The sequence below is a fragment of the Sciurus carolinensis genome, chromosome 7 (genome assembly GCF_902686445.1).
Source record: "Sciurus carolinensis chromosome 7, mSciCar1.2, whole genome shotgun sequence".
Taxonomy (NCBI): Eukaryota; Metazoa; Chordata; class Mammalia; order Rodentia; family Sciuridae; genus Sciurus; species Sciurus carolinensis.
Window position 1 is genome coordinate 134,631,225 of NC_062219.1, and position 24,267 is coordinate 134,655,491.

At 45.8% G+C, this 24,267-nt stretch overlaps 1 protein-coding gene across 1 annotated transcript; it reads left to right on the forward strand.

Moving 5' to 3' along the window:
• The first annotated feature begins 14,986 nt into the window (after window positions 1–14,986).
• Psmg4 (proteasome assembly chaperone 4) lies at window positions 14,987–23,728 on the forward strand. Its single transcript, XM_047558555.1, has 3 exons — window positions 14,987–15,249; window positions 19,765–19,840; window positions 23,540–23,728. Exons 1-3 carry the CDS (start codon window positions 15,076–15,078, stop codon window positions 23,659–23,661), a joined length of 372 nt encoding a protein of 123 aa, XP_047414511.1. The 5' UTR covers window positions 14,987–15,075; the 3' UTR covers window positions 23,662–23,728.
• Window positions 23,729–24,267: the final 539 nt, after the last annotated feature.

Consider the following 24,267-nt stretch of genomic DNA (forward strand, 5'->3'; position numbering starts at 1 on the left):
GACTGGCTTACTTCCCTTAGCATGATGTCCTTAAGGTTTGTTCACATGTAGCAGGTAAAATAAGATTGCTCTTCTAAGTTGATGCCCCAGGCATTTAATCAAAGGTTTCTCATGAGACCAGTCAACTAGGAGAATTTTGCTGAATTCAGTTTTGCCCTCTTCCTCTCTACCTGCTTCCCTTCCTTACCTGGTCATCACTGTTTTCTGTAACGGCTTCCTCACCTGCTCCATACTGTCCCTGACTTGTGCTCAGTCCCAGCACCACCTTCTGATGTTCTCGCACTTTCCCAAACTGACCTCATCCCCCTTCCTGTTGGTTTGATGCCGGTGCCAGTACCTCCTGCCTGATTCCTCTGATTCCTCCTCATCTTCCAGTTAGCCCTGTCCTTATTCATTTCAGGAAGCTTTTCTAACAACCCCATCTGTACTCAGCAAGACTCCTAAGTCTCTGTTTATTTCTAGCACATTCCATATTGCTGTGTAGTTATTAGCTTGTCCATTTCTTTCAATAAAAACAATTTTGTCTGTTTTATTTTTGGGTTACTTCAGTGCCTGGCACACAGTAGGAGCTCAATATTGTTTGTAGGATTAACATATGCATGAAAAAGTAAAAAACAGCTCACTTATTGAAAGGTGGGTTTCTATCCAAATGCAGGTGCCATCATTAGCATTAATGAGTTTGATTGACACATTTTATGGCCTGAGATTAGCTACAAAGATGACTCTTTATGAGGAGATGTATTAAAGTTTGGAGTAACTACTGAAGGGACCAGATGTATTCAGATATGATATTGTGCATTGTAATGTATAGAACAGCTGCCTTTAATGGTCTCCTGGGCTGTAATTCAATATACAAATACATGTTGTGTTAGTCAGTTTTTTGTTGCTGTGACAAACCACTCGAGGAGGAAGTTTTATTTTGGATCACAGTTTCAGGTGTTTCAGTCCATGGTTGACCAGCTCCATTGCTCTGGGCCTGAGGTAAGGCAAAACATCATGGTGGAAAGGTATGGTGGAGAAAAGCTGTCAGCTCATGGCAGGTAGGAAGCAGAGAGAGAAAGAGAGAGAGGGGGCAGGGAAGGAGCCAGGGACAGGATGTAGTCCCAGGGCACACCCCCAGTGATCCACTTTCTCCAACCATGCCCCACCTGCCAACAGTCTCCACCACCTCCTAGTAATTCATTCAAATTTTTAATCCATCAAATATATCAATTTACTGATGAGGTACAAGCCTTCATGGTCCATTCATTTCCCCAAAACCCCACCTTTGAACATTACTGTGTTGGGGACCAAGCCTTCATACATGGGACCTTTGGGGACATTTCAGGTATATACCATAATAGACATATGTAAGTAATTCTTAATCTTTTGAAGTATAGATTGTGTGTGTGTGTGTGTGTGTGTGTGTGCATGTGCCATGTGTACGCCTAATGCTGGCGATAGAATCCAGGACCTCACACCTAACAAACAAGGCTCTACCACTGAGCAACACCCCTAGCCCTGAAGGATAGATTTTAAAAAGTGCTCAGATGACGATGGGTACACAGCTGATGAATGCCACAGTGAACACACCTCCCATTCCAAATCTAATCACTGTCTTGCTGTCTAGCATGAGGTAGAACTATCTGTCAGATTTGGGAATTTATAGGGGGACTCCAGTAGTGCGTGCTGTGCTGAGTCTTGCTTCTTTTCCTAGCGTTCTTTTTTTTGAGGTTCGTTCATATTGTTGCAGGTGGACATACACATCCGGCGCATTCTTGGTTACTTAGGGTGTTGTGGAGCTGCGAACAGTTAACTATGATGTGCTTATTGTGTGCCTGCCACTCCATTTCAGCCAAGGGGGAGGAGGTGGTCACCATTCTCAAGGGCACCTTTGTGTCTTCCCAGCACTCAGTACAGTGCCTGGTGTGCAGATGGCCTCAGTAAATGTTTGCTGAGTGAACCCAATGAATGGGCATTTTGTCACTGGATCTTTTCATTTATTCCTTGGCTTGTTCCCTGACTCTCCTTGAAATACAGCTGCTTTCATTGGCCTCATCTTTATTTATTGGGTGGATGTGCTTGTTTTCAGTGCCAGAAAGGGAAAAAAAAAAAAAAAAAAAAAAAACTAGCACAGAAATAACCCCTCCAGGGCAGCCATCGTCCCTGTGAAGGAGCCCTCTTTTGTGCCAAGAATGGAATCGTCTACAGCTCGGTGGAGGTTTAGAGTCTACTGGGATTCAAAGGGCCCTGTGTGAAGAAGCAGAGGGGCAGGCCAAGCAACAAGGCTTGCAGACAGGCCATGACTCATGTGGCGTCTGAGCACCGATGCGGGAAAAGGGCTTTGACGTTCTCAGAAAATTCACACAATGTGCTGAGCAACCAGCCCACCTGCCCCTCCCACCCAGGCAGGGCCTTGCTGCTGAATCTCTGCTTCTGTATCACATGATCAGCTTCAGCAGGAGAATGAGACAGAGAGAAACAGTCTTTTGTTCTGCCACCTTCCATGGCTGCACGTCTCTAGCACAATGCTCTGAAGCCAGGCCGAGCATTCTAAGAAAATACCAGATTTACCCAAAGGCAAGGTGAGCTTTCACTTAGGACTGACTTGAATTTAGGGTTCTATGTTTGCCCCTCATGGAATAGACATGCTTTGTGTCTCTCTGCTTATCTTCAGTAAGTCTTGCAGGACCTTGATCATCATCCCTGCATTCCAGAGCCTCAGGGCCACCTCTGTACCACCATAGTATGTGCAACCATGGGTTTCCCAACCCAATGAGGCCAGGGAAAGAATTTCCCCTCTCCTTAACAATCATTAACAAACACAAAATGAAACCACATGGGGCCTATACTTAATGAACTATTAAACCTGGGGGTTGTACTGGGAACTTCAAGGTATCAGATAAGAAATCTAAAGCAAGGCAGAATACAGCCCCCACTGGCTTTGGTAGCATGGCCTAGGACCACCATCGACCTTCAGGGTCTGCTGGGGTGAGCACCTCCTGGGAAACTGGTTTGGGGGAGATGATAACCACACCCCATGTCACTAGGAACTTACCTGGAAATCAGTGAGTTTTCTTAAATGCAGGCCCCATGACACTGCACTCTGTACCTTTGTCATACATTCTTCCTGTCTCCCACCCTCCATCCTCCCCTTCCATCCTTGGCTTCCTCAGAGCCTCTGAGTTGCCAGTTGGGGAGGGAAGGCTGAGGGGTACCTGTGGGATCAACGCTCTATTCCACCCCTCAGTGCCTATTAGGCATCTCATCTATTCTCCCAATGTCCTAATGTCTACCTCCCAGGATTTTTATGTGGCTCTCCTCTCACCTCTGCTGTGTTAGTCAGCTTTGCATTGCTATGACCAATATACCTACCAAGAACAACTTCAAGGAGGGAAAGTTTATTTTGGCTTTCAGTTGCACAGGTTTAGACCTTGGCTGGCCCACTCCATTGCTCTAGGCCCAACGCGAGGCCAAACATCAAGGCGGAAGGGTGTGGAAGAGGAGCACTGCTACATTTGTGGCAGTCAGAAATCAGAGGTGGGGGAAGGGGCTGCAGAGAAGATAACCCTTCCAGGGCCCTTCTGAGTGCCCCACCTCCTCCAACCATGTCCCACCTGCCTACAGCCACCATCTAATTAGTCCATTCAAACTATTACACCACAATCCAATCCTCACAATCCAATCCATTACATGTCTGAACATTCCTTCATCAACCAAGAAGGTTTTGGGAGACACCTCTTATCTAAACCATAATATCTACCTCTCCTTGCCCAGCACACCTGTTCCCCTCCTCCAGCCTACGATCTTTACCCAGTCACTCCAGGCCTTGCTGCATGTTGAAGCCATGCCAGTCCCCTCCTGCTCCTGAGGGATCAGCATGTCAGCATCTAGTGCCCCACCCTCTCACTGGGTCCTGTCCATGCCCTGCCCTCTGTTGTTAACTCTTTCTTGCAGGTGCTGAGGAAGGAACCCAGGGCCTCAGGCATGCCTGAGTGGTATAGTGAGAGCTGTACCCTCAGCCCTTAATGATCAGATTGTGCTCCAGGTTTTGTCCTTACAACATGCTACCTGGGTCTGGAGATGGAACCAAACACTGGATCGGACAAAGCTCAGCATATGTTAAATGTTGCAGAAGGGGCTGGGGTTGTAGCTCAGTGGTAGAGTGTTTGTCTAACATGTATGAGGCACTAGGTTTGATACTCAGCATCATATATAAATAAATAAAATAAAGGTATTGTGTCGATCTACAACTAAAAATATATTTTTTAAAAAGTTGCTGTAGGAAGCAGAGATTGGCATGGGAGGACAAATGGTCCCCTCTGCAGCAGTGGAACTGCCTTCTCTTTGGAAACCCTTTCCTGTGATTTGCTGCATGAATCTGTGGAGTCTTGTTACTGTCCCAAAACAAGTGTGTGGGAAGACCAGGCTGCCCCTGGCCCAGCTTGACTGGGAAGGAATCTTTCAATTCATCACCCGTGATTCAGGACTCAGCCAGAGCAGAGTCCCATACCATGGTGCGGGGGGGTGGAATATGGGCTCCTGCCACTTCTGCATTCATAGCAGCAGAGGTCAGGGTGGAGTGAAGGGTATGCTTCCACCATGTCCCTAAGTGGGGTGGCTCAGAGTCTAAAGGACAGAGGTTGAGCTGATGACTGAATTGTCCTTTCGGTAAGTCAGGACCATACTGATGCTTCATTGGTTAAGAAAACTGTATTAACATTTGAAAATGTACGTAAAATATCTGTATGTATGAGTCAGGGATTGAATCCAGGGTCCTTTAGTCACTGAGTCACATTTCCAGCCCTTTTTAAAAAGTTTTCCTTTTGAGATAGGGTCTTGCTCAGTTGCTTAGAGCCTCACTAAGTTGCTGAGGCTGACATTGAACTCGTGATCCTCCTGCCCCAGCCTCCTGGATGACTGGCATCACAGGCTTGCATCACCACAAAATGTACTGACATTTTAAAAAGAGGTGTAGACAGTCTCTGACTTATGATGACCTTACTTAAAGATATTTTGGTTTAATGGTGCAAAACTGATTTACATTCAGTAGGAACTGCACTTGGAATTTTGACGTTGAATTGATATGTGGTCTGATCCCCTCTCATGAGGCTGGGCTGTGGCAGTGAGCTTCAGGTTGTCATCAGCCCCTTGATTAGGAGGGGGAACAACCAACAGTCTACAGTGTGCCATGTTGCTAAGCTAGGACGCTGGATAGGTTAGGCGCAGTCTGTACGTTTTTCATCTTAGGGTGCTTTCCACTTCCAATGGGTTCATTGGCCCATTTTCCAATCGTTAAGTGAGGAACACCTGCATAGAAAAAGCACATCGTGGTTGAATAGCAATGATGGTCAGATTAACTTGTTTCCATTCACTTTAAGCTTTTTCCTCTCTGGATCAAACTGATAGACTTATCTCACTTTTCATGTCACGGCCTGATAACACCAGATCTTGGGGCTTTGCTTTTACACTAATGGGGTGGCTGCTGCTGGTCTATACTTGAGAAGAGCCAGTGGGGCAATACTGACAAGGAGGTGAAGAGCAGGAAGAAGTAGGTGTGCTTGGGGACACAGCCTTTTGGGGAATATGAAGAAATGATAGGGGAAATTTTAAAAATATTCATTATTCTTACGGCACTGAGAAAAGTCTAGTCTTCCCTAGAAATAGATGGCTTATGTTGGGAAATTGTGGTACGAAAATCTAATCTTCCCATGTCAAAGATAAGGAAGGAGGAGAATTGTTTTGAAAACAATCACTGTCTTATATTGAGAATAAATATTGAGAGGATGAGGGTAGAAACAGGGAGATCACTTAGAAGGCTAACACCCAAGTCCAGATGGTAGAGGCAAGAGAAATAGTGAGAGTCTGAACAAAGACAACAGGATTTACAGATGAATGGAAGTCAGTGAAGATTCTGAGGCCATCGGCCTCCACACTTGGAAGCGTGCAGGTGCTGCTTTTTATTTTTCCAGAACTGCGAACTGAACTCGGGGGCTTCATGCACGCTAGGTAAGCACTCTACCACTGAGCTACATCCCCAGTGCTTTGTTTATTTTGAGACGGGGCTCACTAAGATGCCTGGGTTGGCCTTGAACTTATCCTCTTGACTCGACTTCCTGAGTAGTTGGGATTATAACTCTTCACTGCTGTAGTTGGCCAGGTGCTGCTTCTTGAGGCAGGGAAGATGGTGGGGAGAGCAGGCTTTGTGGGGAAATACCACTTTAAGTGAAAGTTTTAAGCACACATCCAAATTCAGACGTCAGGTAGGCAAGTGACTATATAGCCTTGGAGTTCAAAGATTGGTTCCGGAGACAAAAGTTTGGGAGTCAGCAGCATGTAGTCATAAGTCATGGGCTGGGGAGATTACCCAACAGGCAGAGTGGCGTGAGGAGAAAGGACTATGCTGGAACTTCGATAGCAGAGGGGAACCATGATGAAGAACCAGTCAAAGAATCTGAGATGGAGGGGCCCGGAAAGCCAAGGGCGCCCAGACAGAGGAGAGTCCTGCAAGTCCAGGACCACCCATCTAGTCACTGAGACTTGACTGTAGGCTTTGTACATAGAGAGTATTGGTGACCCTGGCAAGAGGAGTTCAGTGACCTGCATGGAAGGAAACCCAACCACAGTGAGTTCAAGAAAAAGAGAACAAAGGAATTGGAGGCAGGACACAGAAATCCTTTCTCAAGAAGTTTTGCTGCAGAATCCCGGGGATCCAGCCTGACTAACTATAGCCATCTTGCTCATCACCACATCTTTCCAGGTGACCCAGGCATGCATTCCAAACCCTATGGGATAAACCAAGTGTCAAGATAGTCAGCAGAACCTTCTGTACTGGCCACTGATGCTGGACTGCTTCTTAACTGATGTTGGGTGTGTTAATAGTTTTTGAGAAAGCCCAGGTAACTGTCAGTTGGCTATGGCCACCATTGTCTAACTTAGCATATAAACCCCTTCCTCCTGCCTTGAGGTGTGAGGATCTTCCTGTCTTGTTGCCTTCCAGGACACATTTCAGTCCATAAGTCCCTAACAAATTGCATTCTGTGCAGTTCTGGATCTGACCCCTTCTTTCTTCAGCCCCTTGGCCTCTTCTGCCTTTGGAAGCTGGTTCTTATGTGCCAGAACTGGTTTTTTCCAAGACAAGAGGAAATCAGACAAATCAAGGGAAGTAATCAGAGTGAGTGGAGAGGCAAAGAAGACTTTTTTTTAAGGTGGGAAAAACAACAGTATATTTTAGTGCCAACTGGAAGAGTTGTGGAGGTGAAAATCGATGATATGGGAGAGAAAGGTAAATGTCGTCTATGTGCTCTCCTTGAAAAGGTGATTGGAGGTGGAAATTGATGCCTGAGTGGAGGAGTTACCTTCAGATCAGAGCACGGATCGGTCATGTACAGTAATAGGGACAGAAGGGCACTTTTGGGTTACATTGCAGATAGGTTGCTGGGTTTGGTGGTAGGAACAGATTTAGAGCAGAATGTGAATTATCATATACTCTTTTTTTGGTACTGGCACTTGAACCCAGAGTTGCTTAACCACTGAGCAAAATCCCCAGCCCTTTCCATTTTATATTTTGAAACAGGGTCTCGTTAAGTTACTTAAGGCCTCACTAAGTTTTTTGAACTCATGATCCTCCTGCCTCAGCCTCCTGAGCCACTGGGCTTCCGGGTGTGCACCATCATGCACAATCATACATTCTTAAGAGGAGAAAAAGACAAAATGGTTTGATACTTAGGAGGTTGAGTGCAGTTTTGGGTGATATTTCTTGTTTCAGGTCATTAGGAATTCCTGAAGGAAAATCAGGAGAAATGTTGATCAGCAACTCTTAGTCAATCTTATTATTTTTATTTTTTTGTGGTGGGAATTGAACTCAGACCCTTGTACATGCTAAGTAGGTGCTCTGCCACTGAGCTACCAGCCCCCTCCCCCAGCCCAAATCAAAATTTTTGTTCCTGTGGCAGGCAGTGGTACCCACCAAATCGTCCACGTGTTCCCCACATTTTGCAGCCCCCCAACCCATTTGCAGGTATGCAGCAACAGGTAACCATTTATAGATAGTGGGCAATATGAATGCATGAAATGTGTCACTTCTAGGTCAGAGCATAAAAAGCCTAAACCCAACAGTCCAGTGCTCTCCTCTGTTACTGTGATCTGTGGTGTCAGGTGGGAGGGGCTCCATCAGCCTGGGTTCCTGAATATACTGCAGCCCCCCCACTACCCTCCCTTCTCTCTTCCCATTCTAAGCTAGATATACAATATAAGCTAAAAATAGACTGCCACATCAAGTTATGAACATATCAGGGGTAAATGTTTATCGTAGGATAGATTAGTCTGTTATTAACCCAAACAGCACATTACCAAACATGGCCTATAATTGAGTTTGGGTTTGGTTTTAGCTTTAAGCCCTAAGGATCTCATTCATGAGTGACTCCATGGAGTTGAAAATATCCTGGAAGTTCTTATGACTCATTTTCAACACCATGAACAACTCAGGGACAGCTCCTACTGCACATGGCCTCATTAGAAGCCCCAGACTCCCTTTCTGCAACTGGAAGGAAGCTGACAGGGTCATCTCCACAGAGCAGTTTTCTTATACACCTTTAAGATCTTGTAACTGGGGCTGAGAGTGTAGCTCAGTGGTAGAAGACATGCTTAGCATTCACAGGGCCCTGGGCTCCATCCCCAGCACTGAGAGGAAAAAAAAAAAAAATCCTGTGATTCTTGATTCCTAATAAAATTCATGCCAGACAAAGGCTCACAATTCAAACTAATGGCAGAAATAGGGCAGAGCGGAATCAAATCTCCCAGACCAACTTACCTTCAAACCCTTCAAACTCACTTGGTTCACCCTCTGATGCTGCGTGGTTTTGCATTAGTGAGCTGGAGCCTAATTGGGTCACAGTACCTGCTGCAACATCTGAATATTGTATGATTACAGAGCCCAAAGTAAAGACTGTCTCAGACACAGCTCCCCTGTTAGGAATGGGAATCCAAGGACTTGCCTTCAGCTTTCAGAAAGCAAAAGTATCTGCTTCTAGACCGCTTCCTTCCCACCTGCCACCTAGTGGCTTCCTGAAGAATTACACTGTCCTTTGCCAGAGTGAGGCGTTTGGGCAGAATGCGGATTTTGTTACCATTCTACATTCTTATCTGATCTTGGTAGGGTATTAACTCTGAAAGACGACCTTAGAGACCATATGAGCCAATCTTCTCAATTTACAGCTAAGGTAACAGACTTAGAATAGAGGCACAGAGCTAATTAGTGGCAGAGCCAGAACTAGGACCCGAGATTGGTAGATTCCCTTCTTTTCAATAACCATTCAATCAATATTTGCTTCATGCCAATTATGAACAGAGTCCCAGGTTGTGCACTGCATTGCAGGTGAAAGGTCCTGTTGCAGTCCATAGGAGTTCTCTGAGAGGGAAGACAGGCATGCAAAAGCTCATTACATGAAAGGATTGTTCTATGGAGGTCAAAATGAAGGACAGGAGAAGGGCCAGCCTGCCCGGAGCTGGGGACGGCTCCTCAATGGGGTTGTGTTAGCGATGAGCAGTTTCTCAGGCAGGTAAGAGGGGGGCATGCCCTGGTGCAAGGGTGCCCATCATGCACAATAGTGCATAATAGTGCATAGGACAAACACAGTTTGGGGTTTGACAGCTTCACAGAACTCAGTATCACCTGACAATAAAGTCAGGGGATGAATGGCTAGGGGAGGGCCCTTGAATATCTTCAAAGGCATGGAGGTTAAACGTTGCTGAGGAATTTTTTATTAGTGGAAGCAGCACAATCAGACTTACCAGTTCAATAGATCTCTCTGGCAATAGTGAGAAAGACAAATTGGAAGCCAGTGCAAGAGGAAACAGGGAATGCAGTCAGAATTCCATAGCAGCAGTCTAGGCCAGAGATGGGCAAGGTGAGGAGGACAGAAGGGAGGAGCATGGGAGAAGTGAGCAGGCAGCACTGTAGGCAGTAATGAGATCATTAAATGTGTTGTATGGGAACCAGAGCGAGTTGGGGGACATTCAACACTGCAGGGAATATAATAAGGCAAGTGGGCTGAGGGGCAGGTCAGAGGGAGGGGAGAGGGAGATGCTGAGGTCTGGTGTGGCGCACTTGGGGGCCAGGTGCTGTGTAACAGTCACACAGTGACAGCCAGTGGGGTATGCAATGCTGACTGCATATTCACACTTCAGAAATAGCTGATGAGCAAAATCATGGCTCCGGACGAAATGGCACAGGGTGTCTAGGAGAGATGAGCCCAAGTGGCAGTCTTTATTCCCTTGCCTCCATCAGAGAGCTCTGCAGGAAGGACCCTTGGGCAGGACAGATCTCAACAGCTCTGGTAAATCCAACAGGGGATGATATTTTAAGACCCTGTGCTCATCACCCAGCTCGTACCCCCAAACTGGCCCAGAGGGTCTGAACTGCTTTGGTCAGAGTTACTGTTATGTCCATTTACTGTCACTATCGGGCAAAAGAGTACCCAATAGTACACAAGTAGATCATTTGGGTGCCAACCCCGGGTGCTAGGCATGGATGCCAAGCATTTTCCTGCCTATCTCCACTGGGGGCCTTTGGTGATCAGAGTGGATTTCCCCACTAAGAATGTGAATCTTCTCAAGGAGTCCAAAGTGCCCAGCTGAAGCCGTAGCTTATTGCCTAGTTGGACTCTTGCTGCATCCTCTGGTGGAAATGGATCTCCAATTCTGTATTCCTTCACTGTAAGTTTGGGAAGCACAGTCCCCTGAATGGGCCATTGAGACTGAGAGTGTGTGGGTTGCTTCTGCTTTCACCCCTTGAGTCTGACTCATGAGGTCTTCCTACTGGTGACCATTTAAAGGCCCGTGTGTACAGGTGGACAGAATGATCTTTGACAAAAGTGGCCTCTCTCAGTGATGTTGCATACCTGTAATCCCAGTGGCTCAGGAGGCTGAGGCAGTAGCATTGCAAGTTCAGAGAGCCTCAGCAACCTAGTGAGGCCCTAAGCAACTTAGCAAGACCCTGTCTCAAAATAAAAAATGAAAAATAAAAAGAACAGGCACAGGTAAGAATGGGGTACAATGAAGGTAAGGGTTTGAAGTGATGGTAGGAAATTAGGGAAATCATGCTTGATTACCTTTATTTTTGTTGTAGAATTGGAACCAGGGTCACGTGATGAACTTGGGCTTGGATAGGGTTCGGACTTAGGGAGAATAGTCCTTAATGGGAGAGGACACTGTTAGGGCTGTTGATGTTGGGGACATGACTGGTGGTGACCCGCTGTTGCCGGATCACATGGCTTCCTTGGAAGGTACAGACGAGAGATGAGCATGGTTGGGCCTGTGCTGGCTGGATGCGGGGAGGACACTGAGGCCTTAGTTTCCCACAGTTAAGATGTGTTTGGAGATGAACTCTCCATTGGAAAAAATATGTTTTTCCCCCTTAGGGAGATAAAGCATCAGAAGGTGTGAAAGGGGAGTTTAGGTGTGCAGGGGTCCTGTTCCTTTACAAATCTTCAGTCAGTCTCTCTGCCTTTTGCTCCACTTCTCATTTCTGCAACCTCCAAGCATAAAGCCCCTCTGGATTCAGCTGGCTGCCTCCTCTACCCCAGCCACCAGGCCCAATTCCTCTACTGTTTCATTAGAAGAGACTCCATGTTCATATCCCATCTTCCAAGAATATGCTGGAATTTCTTGACCACTAATAGCCCTCTTCCTATTCTCTTCATGACCACAGGGTTATATGTTCAACATAATTTACTATCATATTGATAGGTTTATACTATAGACAATTGCCGACTTCAGGGTTTGATCTGTGATTTTTCAACAATATAATGGTCTGGAAGTGCTACGCACTCAGTAGAAACTGTACTTAGAATTTCCTGGACTAGCAATTTGCAGCTCTATCCTCTCTGGCAAGTCTAAGTTGCTCCCATCAGTCATGGTCGTGAGCAGAAATAACTGATGGATATTGATGACACTGGGCACTGTGTTGCCGAGCTAAGGGATTTGCAAGTTTAGGTGTATTAACAGAATTTTTGATTTGATGATCTTTCCAACCTATGATGGGTTCATGCAATGTAATCCCATGGGAGGGTGAGGAGTTTCTGTAGAGAGAGAGGTGAGGTGTATGTGTATCCCATCCTGAATCAGAAGCCCTTTCAGATAAAATGAATAGAGAGTAACACACAATGAGTCCTCAACGGATCTAAGATGACACACTGAAGCAAAGCTCATTCCTCTTTACATCTTCACAGTGCTTACAATGCGATGGATGTAACAGGGGTCAATACTGACCAGAACGAGTCTCAGTTTTGGCTTTTGTAATGTGCTGATTTGTCATCAATATTCATCTTCTTTGATGAAGCATCTATTTGTATATTTTTAAATTGGATGTTAGTTTTCTCATCGTTGAGTTTTGAAAGTTCTTTATATATTTTGGATATAAAACCTTTGTCAGATATATGCTTCACAAAGCTTTTTCTCCCAGTTTGTGGCTTGTTTTTTCACTTTTTTTTTAAATCAGTCTCTTTTGAAGAGTAGAAAAATGTAATTTCAAAGTAGTCCAGTTGATCAATTTTTTCTTTTATGGATCACATTTTGGGTGTTGCATCTAGGAAATCAATGCCAAATAAAAGATCACCAAATTTTCCTCCTGTGTTTTTCTCTTGAAGTTTAATAGCTTTAGGTTTTATGTTTACATGAACCATTTTGAGTTCTTTTTTTTTTTTTTTTTTTTGGTGAATGGTACACATATGAACTGAGATTCATCAGTCATAAAGAAAATGAAATTAGCGGTGCACACCTGTAATCCCAGAGACTTGAGAAGCTGAGGCAGGAGGATTGCAAGTTTGAGGACAGTCTGGGCAATTTATTGAAGTCTTGTTTCAAAATTAAAAAAAAAAAATAAAACAGGCTGGGGATGTGGCTCAGTGGTAGAGCATCCCTGGGTTCAGTCTCCAATACTGGGGTGGAGGGATGTAAATTAAAACCACAACGAGGTAACATTGAATACCTCTTATGGCTTCAATGAAATGGAATGCCCATACCAAGCAGTTAATATGGTCCTTGCTGTCTGACTCACACTGCTAATGAGAGGATCTTATGTCAAAGTTCTTAAAAAATGCAACCCTACAACTACCATATGATACAACCATTTTACTCCTAGGCTTTATCTATTAGAAATGAAAACATATGTCCATATAGAGAATTGTTTGTACACATATGTTCATAACAGCTTTACTGTCAAATACCAAACTTGGAAACAGTCCAAAAGAACATCAACATGTGAAGGGGTAAACAAACATGGTAGAGCCATAAAATGAAATACTGCTCAGCAATAAAAAAGGAATACACTACTGATACATACAACATAGATGAATCTAAAAATAATTAGGATGAATAAAAAAAGCCAAACAAAAAATAGTACTGTATGATCCCATTTAGGTAAACCCCTAGAAAATGCAAACTACTCTGCAAATTAGAATGCAGATCAGTGGCACAGAGGGCAGATGGACTGATTATGCAGAGATTGAGGGAATATTGGACATGTTCACTATCTTGATTGTGATGGTGGTTTTATGGTTATGCATGTGTCAAAACTTCAGTTTGTACCTTTTAAATATGTGCAGTTATTGCATGTCTTATACTTTAATAAGTCATTAGAATATTGACCTGAACATGAACTAAAATGTTGAATCATTAATAATTAGCAAATAGATCAAAACTATACAAAATTTCCTCTGTATTAGTCAGCTTTGTGACACCACAATGAAATGCATGAAGCTACTAACTTTATAAAGAGGAAAGGTTTGTTTAGCTCATAGTTTTGGAGGGTCAAGGCATGGCACCTCCCTGTCTCAGTTTTGGTGAGGACCTCACAGTCAATGGTGGGAGCACAAGGGGCAGTGGTCACATCTTGAGCCAGAAGAGGGAGAGGGAGAGGGAGGGATGGAAGGAGGGAGAGAGAAAGAGAATATGGGTGAGGTTAGGCTTGCTCCTTTAATAACAACCCTCTCAGGAGAACTACCAAAGAAATACCTGACTGTCCTCAGTGACCTAAGAACTTTCACTAGGCCCTGCCTCCCAAAATTTCCACCTCTACCAAAGGTGTCATCCTGGGGATTAAGACTTTATCCACAATGGACCCTTAGAGGCCACAAACCACATTCAAACCACAGCACCTTCTTAAAAATTTCAATTAGTTAACTTAGAGCTAACAGATTTAAAAAGTAGACCTCTGATAGTCCTGACAAAATGGTCCCTTTTTGCTTTTATCACATTCTCTCAGGACCCCTCTCTTGAGGGCTTCCTTATTTCAAGTGCCCCAAAGTGATTAAAATTAATGGGTCCCTTGGAAAGGCCCATAATGACCGGCATTCATGGTGTTTCCCAGGTACTCTCATAATCTTTCCCACATCTCTGAAAGGTACCTATTCTTATTTCGCAGATGAGGGAGTCAGGTCTCAGATAAAAGGGTTTGTTCACGATGGCAGCTCAAGTGGGTCTGAACTCCAAAGAGTGCCTATTCCTCCGCCAGTCCACACAATTTTTCTTTTTTTAGGGCTTACTCTCAACATCATTGCCATTCTTAAGGCCGGCCACATCCAGGGCTTCCCTGGAATCAAGGGGCTGCTAAGGGAGGAGGTAGGATGGAGGTGACTGTGGCGGAGAGCTTAAGGAACAGGGTCTGTTACTGTGGGGTGCCCTGACATGGCCCGGGGAGACGCTTGGATTTCAGCTCAGTAAGAATCAGGGTGGAGGTGAACAGATGGGGGCGAATTCTGGTACGTGTCCCTGGGCCCCCAGAGGTCACGCTGGACTCCGCGCGAAGGTTGCCCCAACGCTAGGGCAGAGGCCGGCGGGAGCACGAGGTTCTGGAAGGCACCACTTGGCCTAATAAAGCGCGAGGCCAGCCGCCAAGCCCCACCCAGCCGGCTTTGCCCGGGCCCTGTCAGCGCAGGTCCCGCCCCTCCCGGGGTGGCCCCGCCCCCTGCCCTAGTCGGCAAACGAAAGCGAAAGAGCGCTCGGCCTCTCGGCGCTCGTTCGCTCGGGTCTGGCCGGGGCGGCGCCGGCGGCCGGGACCTGGTTCCGGCGCGGTGGGCGTGGGGCTGGCCCGGCGGCATGGAGGAGTCTCAGGACGCCGCGGGCGGCGACGTGTGTCTGCACAACTTCAGCGCGAGGCTGTGGGAGCAGCTCGTCCACTTCCACGTCATGCGGCTGACGGACTCGCTCTTCCTGTGGGTGGGGGCCACGCCGCATTTGCGCAATCTCGCGGTGGCCATGTGCAGCCGCTACGTGAGTGCGGGTCGCGGCCGGGGGCTTGGAAGGGGCGGAGGAAGGGCGAGGGGACTTGGGGTCCAGACAGGGGCTGGGCGAAGGGCTGCCATCAGGTGGGGGCCGGGAAGGGACGGGACGGCTGGGAGCAGGTGGGGTGGCTGGGGACAAGGAGGAGGGCCACCAGAGGGACTGAATGAGATGGGACCCGGCCAGGTGGGGGTACCTGAGGGGCCTCATGCACAACCCCAGCTCGGGAGATCGCGGGGTGGTGTCCCCCAGGTCTACCCCTGGGCAGGCGGGGACCCCAGGAGTCGACCCGGTTGTGCACTGGCTGCCCCCAAGCCCACCAGAACCCCTTCCCGCCGCCCCACTGCAGGTTCCTCCTCAGGCCTTTTAGGTTGCAGTGTAGGGGTCTTGCCTCTGGTCACGTTGCCTGGGGTTTGCCAAAAGTCACTTAACTCTCATGCGTCTTCGTTTTTGACTGCGTAGACTTTTGTTTACATCTCCAGTACAGACAACTTTTCCTGAACTTGGAAGTTTTGCATTTCTACTCGACTGTCTTAACAGCATCTGACAGACATGCTCAAGACCAATCTCTTGATCTCTCCTTCATATCTGCTCCTCCCACAACCAGCCCTTCTCTGCCTTGGCAACTCCCTTCTTTCTGGTTGCTTTGGTCATCCTCGATTTCTTCTTTCTTTCCCACACCACGTGCCCTCAGTCAGTGAATCCATGTGCGATGCTGTCATTCAGAACTTGCAGGGAATACAACTCCTCATCTTTATGTTGGCCACTCTGGGCTGAGCCTGTGTCTCTTTTCTCCTTTTTCTGCTTTCCCTGGGCAGCCTACATTAGTTTCCTAGGTTGTAGTAACAGTACCACAAACAGGGTGGCTTAAAATAATAAATCACCTTTCTGGAGGCCAGAAGTCCAAATCAAGGTGTTGGCTGAGTTGGTTCCTTCTAGAGACTGTAGTGGAAAAACCATCCTTTGCCTTTCAGCTTCAGGTGGCTGCTGGTATTCCTTGATGGTTCTTGGCTTGTAGATGCTTCATTTCATATGGTGGTCTTCTCTTTCTGTCTTTGTGACTCCTTTCTTTTCTTTTCAGGGTGCTTGGCAGTGAACTTAGGGCTTTTTGCATCCTAGACAAGTACTTTAGCACTGAGCTACACCACTAGCCTTCATCTCTTCTTTAAGGACATCAGTCATATTGGATTAAGGGCCACTCTACTCTGTTATGACCTCATCTTAACTGATATCTTAATTACTTTTACAAGCACACTGTTTTCTTTTTTAATTCATTTTTATTGTAAACAAATGGGATACATCTTGTTTCTTTGTTTGTACATGAAGTAGAGGCATACCATTTGTGTAATCATACATTTACCCAAGCACACTATTTTCAAATAAATTTACACATTCAGAGATTAGGACTTCAACATATCTTTTTAGGGGACACAGTTTAACCCATAATACTGCCTATGACTGTTTCTTTATAGTGCAGAAAAGTGATAAAGACTGAGGTCAGATATTGTCATCTGTGTTAGGTTTTTGTTGCTGTGATCAAAATACCTGACAAGAACAACTTAAGAGGAGGAAAGATTTATTTGGTCTCATGTTTTCAGAGGTCTCATTCCATAACCTCGGCCCTCTATTAAAAACCTTTCAAGAGATAAACTCACAGCATGATCCAGAGACTATTATTGTGACCTCTTAGGGTCTGTTACCTCTTAGTGCTCGTCCCATATTCCTGCAGTGCTGGTTCTGCAGTTTAGTTTTTCAGGATGAAGCCTGTCTGTTTTATGAGTGTTTATATCAGGCTACTCATTAAGATCTTGTGGGATGGCTGAGGGAGGCCCTCTCAAGGAGGACTAATATGAAGTCACTCAGGCAGTAAGGACTGATGGGGCACCAGGGGGATTAGGAAGCCACCGGTTCATAGCACCCAGTGAAACCTCGGGAAAGATACATATGAATTGGGAGTTCTGGAAATCCTCACTTGCTCTTTCCATTTGCACTCATCTTTTCTGGGTGTTTTCTTTTTCTTTTCTGGTGAATCTTGACAAGTGGGTCTTTGGGCAGGTGACAATTTCAGGTCTTCTTTCATTGCATGAGTGGGGAGTAGGGTGTTTGGAACCTCCTCATGTTCTTTCTCTCTTTGTCCTGACAGTGATAGGAGTGGCTGATAGAAATGGGTAAGGCAGTGGGCATGTGGGGCCCAGGACTGTGCATCGGTAGGACTGATGAACTGTTTTAGCCCCTTTTTGCAGCCCTGTTTTGGGGAGATAAGTAAATAAACCCCTCTTGTGGGCTGCTTTGGTGGCCTGACCACCTGGTAGTCACAGCTCCCAGCAGAGTGTATTTTCTTGACTGGAAGGTCATATTCCACCAAGACGAGGCCTGAAAAGGAAAAGGGCCCAGTCTCCTTTATCAGATCTGTCAGAAGTCAGTTCTTACTGAATGGCCACATTGGTACAGTGTCTGGATGTTCCCTATGGGGACAGAGCCTGAGCCAGCTAGGAAGATAAAGTAAAGGTATAGCTGAAGGCAGGAAATCCAAGGTGCCTGTGGAGCAGGGCTCAGCACATTATGGCCCATGGGCCAGCCCACCCTCTGCCTTTGTAATAAAGTTTTATTGGAACAGGGCCATGCCCCTCCAATAGGTAGGTAGAATTCTGTGGCAGCTTTTGTGCTTTGATGGTAGCGTCAGGCAGTTGTAATAGAGTTTTTGCAATTCCTAAAGCCTAAACTATTTACTTTCTAGCTCTTCCCAGAGAAACTTTCCTGACTTTTGTGTAGAGGATAACATCAGAGTGTCTGTGAGGTCTCCCTGCCTCTAACCCCATACATGTATGACAAGGCCATGAAAACAGAGATCACACGATGCAGCTGCTCCTCCGACTGGCCTGCCTTGGATGGAGCAGGGTTTTGGGGGGCCTAGAGAGGCTGCTCAGATGATGCTGAGCTGGATCAATTTGAGGATGGTTGCCTGGCATCTAGGATATCCCTGATGGGTGGAAGGTGGCACTCCCACTATAGCAAAACTCTCTGGGTGTCCTAATGTACTTTTAAAGTAATGAACTATTCAGAAGGGTAACAAGATAGGTTTTTTTTTTTTTTTTTATTTTAAAAGTACTGGGAATTGAATCTAGCATGCTTTACCATTGAGCTACATCCCCAGCCTTTTTTTTTTTTTTTTTAATTTTGAGACAGAGTCTTGCTAAGTTGCTGAGGCTAGCCTCAAACTTATGATCTGCCTGTCTCAGCCTCCAAAGTCGTTGAATTACAGGAGTGTGCCATAGTGCCCAGCCAAGATGGGGTACTAAATTTTAATTTTGGTGGAAAAAGGCTACAGGGTAAGGTGATTTACCTTTTCAGGAGACTTAATTGTAAATACTATTACCGTACAACTAAGTGTTGACCTTGGAACCTGTAAGCAGCAGGTTCATTAATTAAGGTTGTACTTTTATGTCTTTTTTAACCAGAAAGGTATGCAGGAAATGCTTTCATCTCCTGTGTTTTTTGATCTCCTTTTTTTATAGACCTGAACAAATTCTGAAAGTGACTTTGAATCTCTTAGGAGACAAGCTGCAGTCTCTTTGGTCTATTTTCTGCCATACTGTCCAGCACATAGTAGGTGTCTGTTTAGTCCACTTGCCTCCATGGACAGTGGGGTGAGGGACACCAAACCCCAAAGCCTGTCACTAAAACCCTTGCAGAGGCTTTGCAACCAGGCTGCTTCTCATAGAAATCTGTTATTTTGATAAAAGCAGTTTTGGCCGTTTACAAGGTTATCAAGTGAGTCTTTTCCTTTTAAGGTAGACATTTTAATGGTGAGGGAGATTATTTCCAAAGTAATTGGGAGTAAGATTTCTTGCACATTTCAGAGGGGCCATATTTGTTTATCTTAACATCATTTATACTGCTTCTTTCATTTTTATTGCTTCTTATCTGAAGTGAGATTGACCAAGAATATTCAGAAGTCTTTATTTTGGCTTTTTGGATGCTGGTGACCGGTGTCCTTTCTCAAAGTCATAGGATGCTTATTGACCTTCAAGACCCCAGCAGAACCCTCAGGGAATGGGCACTGTGAGTCCTCTCACAGGCTGAGCTGAAGAGATTAGTCCTCCTCCCTCTCAGGGACAGGCACGGGGCACCCAGACTGTGCTTTGCTTTCTTCTCACTGTGCCTTCAGTGGTCTTATTTCCTTCCTTCTTGGTTGGAATGTTGACCTTCAGCATGCTTTGGAGTTTCCGACATTAAAACAAGCCCTTTATGTAAAATCAGGCCTAGAACTTAACAACTCTGTGGTTCCAGCTGCAGGTGACTTCTCCATGTTTGTGTCAGCTCCACTGACCTCCTGTGTGTCGGTCAAGGAGTCAGCTTGCTTGAGTGTTGACAGATGTCAGCCCTTTCCTCAGTCCACATGTCTGCCCTCAGAACTTGCCTGCCACCCTTGCGAAGAATCAAGTGCAGAAGTGTGGTTGTTGGCATCCAGGTGAAGCTTTAGTGTGTTCTTTGTTTTTCTTTTAGGACTCCATCCCTGTGTGCACCTCCCTCTTTGGAGACACTTCTGACACGACCTCCACTGGCCTTGCCCAGCGCCTAGGTATGTACCCACAGCTTGCGCTGTGAGACCAGTCAGATGGGACCTGTTGTTTAATGTCATGAGGCAGGTATCTTCAGAAGTGAAGAATCTTTATACTAAGAGCTGCAGCCTTGAAACACAGACCTTTGTGCATTATCCCTGCTGAACTGGTCATGACTGTCTTGGCCAGCATGTTCCCAGGGAGCTCTCACATGCTCCTTGGCTTCATCCTTGAGTTGATGACTTTTTTCCCTCCAGGGAGCACATCATCTCCTCATGGGAGGAGGGAGTAAATGATGCCCACAGCCCACCATGGACAGCTGCTCAAGTGGCTCTCTGGGCCCTTTTGGGGATTTGGTGGAGCCTATGAAGCAGGTGTCAATCACTGTGCAGGAAGGAGCATCCTTCAGTCTCAGTGTGATGTTCAGAATTGGGGAGACTGTGGTTTGACTTCTGACTGTGGCATAGAGTGGGTATCAAGCAAAGAATATGTGGTTGAAGGCTCCACCCCTTCTACACCTCAGAGACACACATACTGCAAATGTCCAGGTAGTTCAGGTAAGATTGGCATGTTCTGCCATTCGTAGTCCCTAGGGCTCTTGGCCAGTGTGCACAGGATGCCCTGCCTCCTGCTCAGTCTTTGCGTTCTCCATTGTTCTCAGTTGCTTTAGTTCTCGATTCAGTCATAGGGCCCCTGTGGAGGAGGAGGCCAGCCTGTTTTGAGCAGCTCATACTCTGTTATGTTGAGTACTGTGCAAAGAGAATTCTGTTGGCCTGATCCCTGACAAGTAGGAATGTTCACCTCTCACCTTATGTTCCACACGCATGAACAGACAACTCACAGCCAAGAAGGATATCCTCCAGCAGGTGAAGGCAGGCTGGGATAGGATGTCACCAGCCCTTCCAGACTTGCCATACCCCAAGATCAGCTTTTAGGAACTTGCAGGGTATATTTTTTTCTAGCATGGAGTTAGGCCTGCCTAGTAAGTTATAACTTTTTATTAGGAAGTAATTTTGAATTTACAGAAAATTTGCAAAGAAGGAACTCCTCCCCAGCCTACACCAGATTCCCAGTTGTTATCCTTCCCCACTCCAGGTTTATATTATTTTTTCTGAACCATGTGAACGTCAGTTGGAGATAATGATGTCCCTTTTCTTTTTTGTTTTTTCAAAATTATTGTTACTATTTTTGGTTGTAGATGGACACGGTACCTTTATTTATGTTTTGAATGTGCTGAGGATCAAACCCAGTGCCTCACATGTGCTAGGCAAATGCTCTACCACTGAGCTACAATCCTGGCCCAATACCCCTTTTCTTTAAGTGCTTCACCAGTTTTTTTCCATGTGTGAGGGGTAGTGCACTTCTATTAGATAGACTACTGTGTGTCCAAGCCTGCTCAAAGTTGTGGGAATATGTTCCTGTTTACAGAGACACAAAGCTGTGGCATTGCCACGACAGGCACCCATAGAGAAGGATGGCAGGAGCTCCTCTGACATGCCATGAGTTTTATACCAGAAAAGTAAAGTAGATTCAAGAATATCCGTGAGTCAGAGGCTTAGTCCCAGTTTGTATGCAAAAAAAAAAAAAAAAAAAACCGGTTCCAGTAGCTTAGAACTGCTGGAGTGGTGCAGGGTGGCTTCTGCTTCTCCGAAGGGTCTGGTGCTTCACAGTACTCAGATCACGGGGGGCTGCCCAGTGAAGTCGTGAGCTGTGCTATCCTCTTAAGCCAGGAAGTCCATTATGAATGCATTATAATGCAGAGGGAGAGGTTTCCCACAACAGTATCTTGTACAGAAGGTGAAAGCAAGTAGGGAATGAGCTGGCCTGGAAATTCCAAGTAGCTCTGGAAGCATCACAGGCTTTGGTGTGGACAAGGAGACCCTGTGCTCCTGTGGCTTTGGAGGACAGCTGGTGGGTGGATGATGTCAGCAGATACAGTGCTGCTGTAGGACCTATTTTAGTGAATAGAATCATTGGAATCTCAGTGGGTTCCCATGGGGAGAGGGGAACTCTTCAGGGCAGGCTGAATGGGATTGTCTTGATGGGCCCTCCCCCACATTGCCTTGGTATGTCCCACTGTTCTGCTACACTACTTGTTTACAGATCATTGTCTAAATGAGTAATTCCTAGTGCGCCTCATGCACTGAAGAAATGATGGGAACCTATGGGATGGGGGTGGGGGGGTGGGCACAGCTGTCACTGATGTGGGCACACTGCACCCACCAAACTGGTGAGAGACTGCACCAAGCACTGTAAGTCAGTACTAAAACACCGACTCTCAGGATACTAAGAACTGCTTCTGTTCAGATATTTTTTCCTTTTTTTTTTTTTTTTTTAAAGAAAACAGCTTAATTGAGATATAATTCATATGCCATACAATTTTCCCAGCTCTCCTCAAGACAGAGGCTGGCTCGTCCTCTAATCTTCTCTAGAGCTCTGCCAGTTGCCCTATAAAGAGGGCAGTCAACTAATCTCCAAGATCTCATCCCTGAAAATCAGACATATCCTGGAAGGGGTGAATAAAAAGCCCTTTGAGATCCAGAGGTCTATCCTTCCTTGATTTACAAAGGAGGACTGGAGCTCAAAGAGGTTTCCTGGCTGTGGTGGGGTGGGAAAGGACCCAGGTCTCCTACAGTTGACTTTCCCCATTCTCCTGAACCACATGATCCCTAGTGGGGCTGCAGGCGTGATGGTGATACCAACTGAGTGGACAGTAGCTTCTGGGTGAAATCTGGTGCTATGTGTGTTCGAAACCAGCCTTTAATCATGGTGCAGGTGATCACCGGAGCCTCACTTTGCTGCCTTTCTGTCTGTGGGAGGAGATCGATAGCAGTGGGATGGGAGGGGAGGAGTTTCGGATCTGCCCTCGGTGTGGATGAGGATGAGGAAGGGGGCCCTGGCACAGCATTGAGTTGGTTTGGGCGTACTGCCTGCTTCTCAGAATATTGTCTTGTCTTTCAGTTTCCGGGTATGTGACTGCTTTATTTTTGCAGTTGGACCAGTGTACCTCAACTATTTATTATTGGTTCTGAAGAAAAGAGCTAAAACTTCAGTGTCAGAAAACCATACGTGTGTGTATACACGTGTGTGTGAACTTGTATGCATATGTAAATGCATAGAAATATAGGGTTGCCTCTGGGAAGGGAGTGGAATTGGTGGAGGGTACATGAGAACTTTAACTTTTAAATATGTATTTTAAAAAACTAATTTTTAGTTGTCAATGGAACGTTATTTATTTATATGTGGTGCTGAGAATCAAACCCAGTGCCTCATGCATGCTAGGCAAGTGCTCTACCACTGAGCTACAACCCCAGCCCCCTTTTAAGTGTTTTAATGTTATGTTATCTGTGCTTTTAAGAAATAAAAACCAAAATACTACAAAACCAAAAAACCCTACATAGAGCAGAGACTCTCAAGCATGAGTGTGGGTCACTGGAGGGCTTGTTAACAGATTGCTGGGCTGAACCCCCAACTTTCTGATGCAGAAAGTCTAGATGGGAGCCCACACTTAAGAATCACTGTTCTGGAGACTAGGAGAGGGGCTAAATGGCACTTGTCTGCATCTGTAGCATCAGTTTGAAGAGTCCTAAAGATTAGCACTCTCTTCTCCCCTGGAAACCCTGTTCTCTGTCCAACCATTACCAGCTGCAGGTAGGTGTGAGGAATGTGGGACCTGGGTGTTTCAGTCATGGCTGTGTCAATGTGTTCTCTCTTTTTAGCCAGGAAGACCAACAAACAGGTGTTTGTCAGCTATAACCTTCAGAACACAGACAGTAACTTCGCGTTACTTGTAGAAAACAGGATCAAGGAAGAAATGGAGGCTTTTCCGGAAAAGTTCTAGCTGAGTGGCAGAGGGAGAATTTGTAACTTATCTACGGTGTACATTTAAATAAATGGATTGAATTTTATTTTATCAATTGTGTTCATACTTTGTTTTGGAAGGGTCACTCTTAGAAGCTTTTCCTTCTCCTCACAGTGTGGGTGCTACAAGGCCATAGTGATGGGCCTGGAGGAGGAGAGCCGGGGGCAGTAACACTTGGCCACCTGGTGATAGGGAAAATGGTGAAGTGGGATTTTGTTGGGAGTGAAACGTGTGATCTAACAATCTAAAGTGTAGATCGGTCATGTTTCATATGTGCATTCCCAATTAGAATTAAGATTAATGTCTTTATAAATATGCTTTGGGTTTGTGTGTGTTCCTGAGATGGCTGTGAATTGATGTGTTTGTCTTCCTATTTCAGCTAAACCCTTCTGGGCACTTCTTGCTTTGTTTTCTTTGAGTCCCTTCCCTTCTTGTTTTTTTCTTGGGGCTTTATTTGAACCCCACTCAATATTACTTACTAGATTTGTGGTCTGGGTGAAGCCTGAACTTTTTTGGACTGTATTTTCTCATCTATAAAATGGGAATAAGCCCCACCTCGCTGTGTGTTGTTGCTGCTAGAATTAA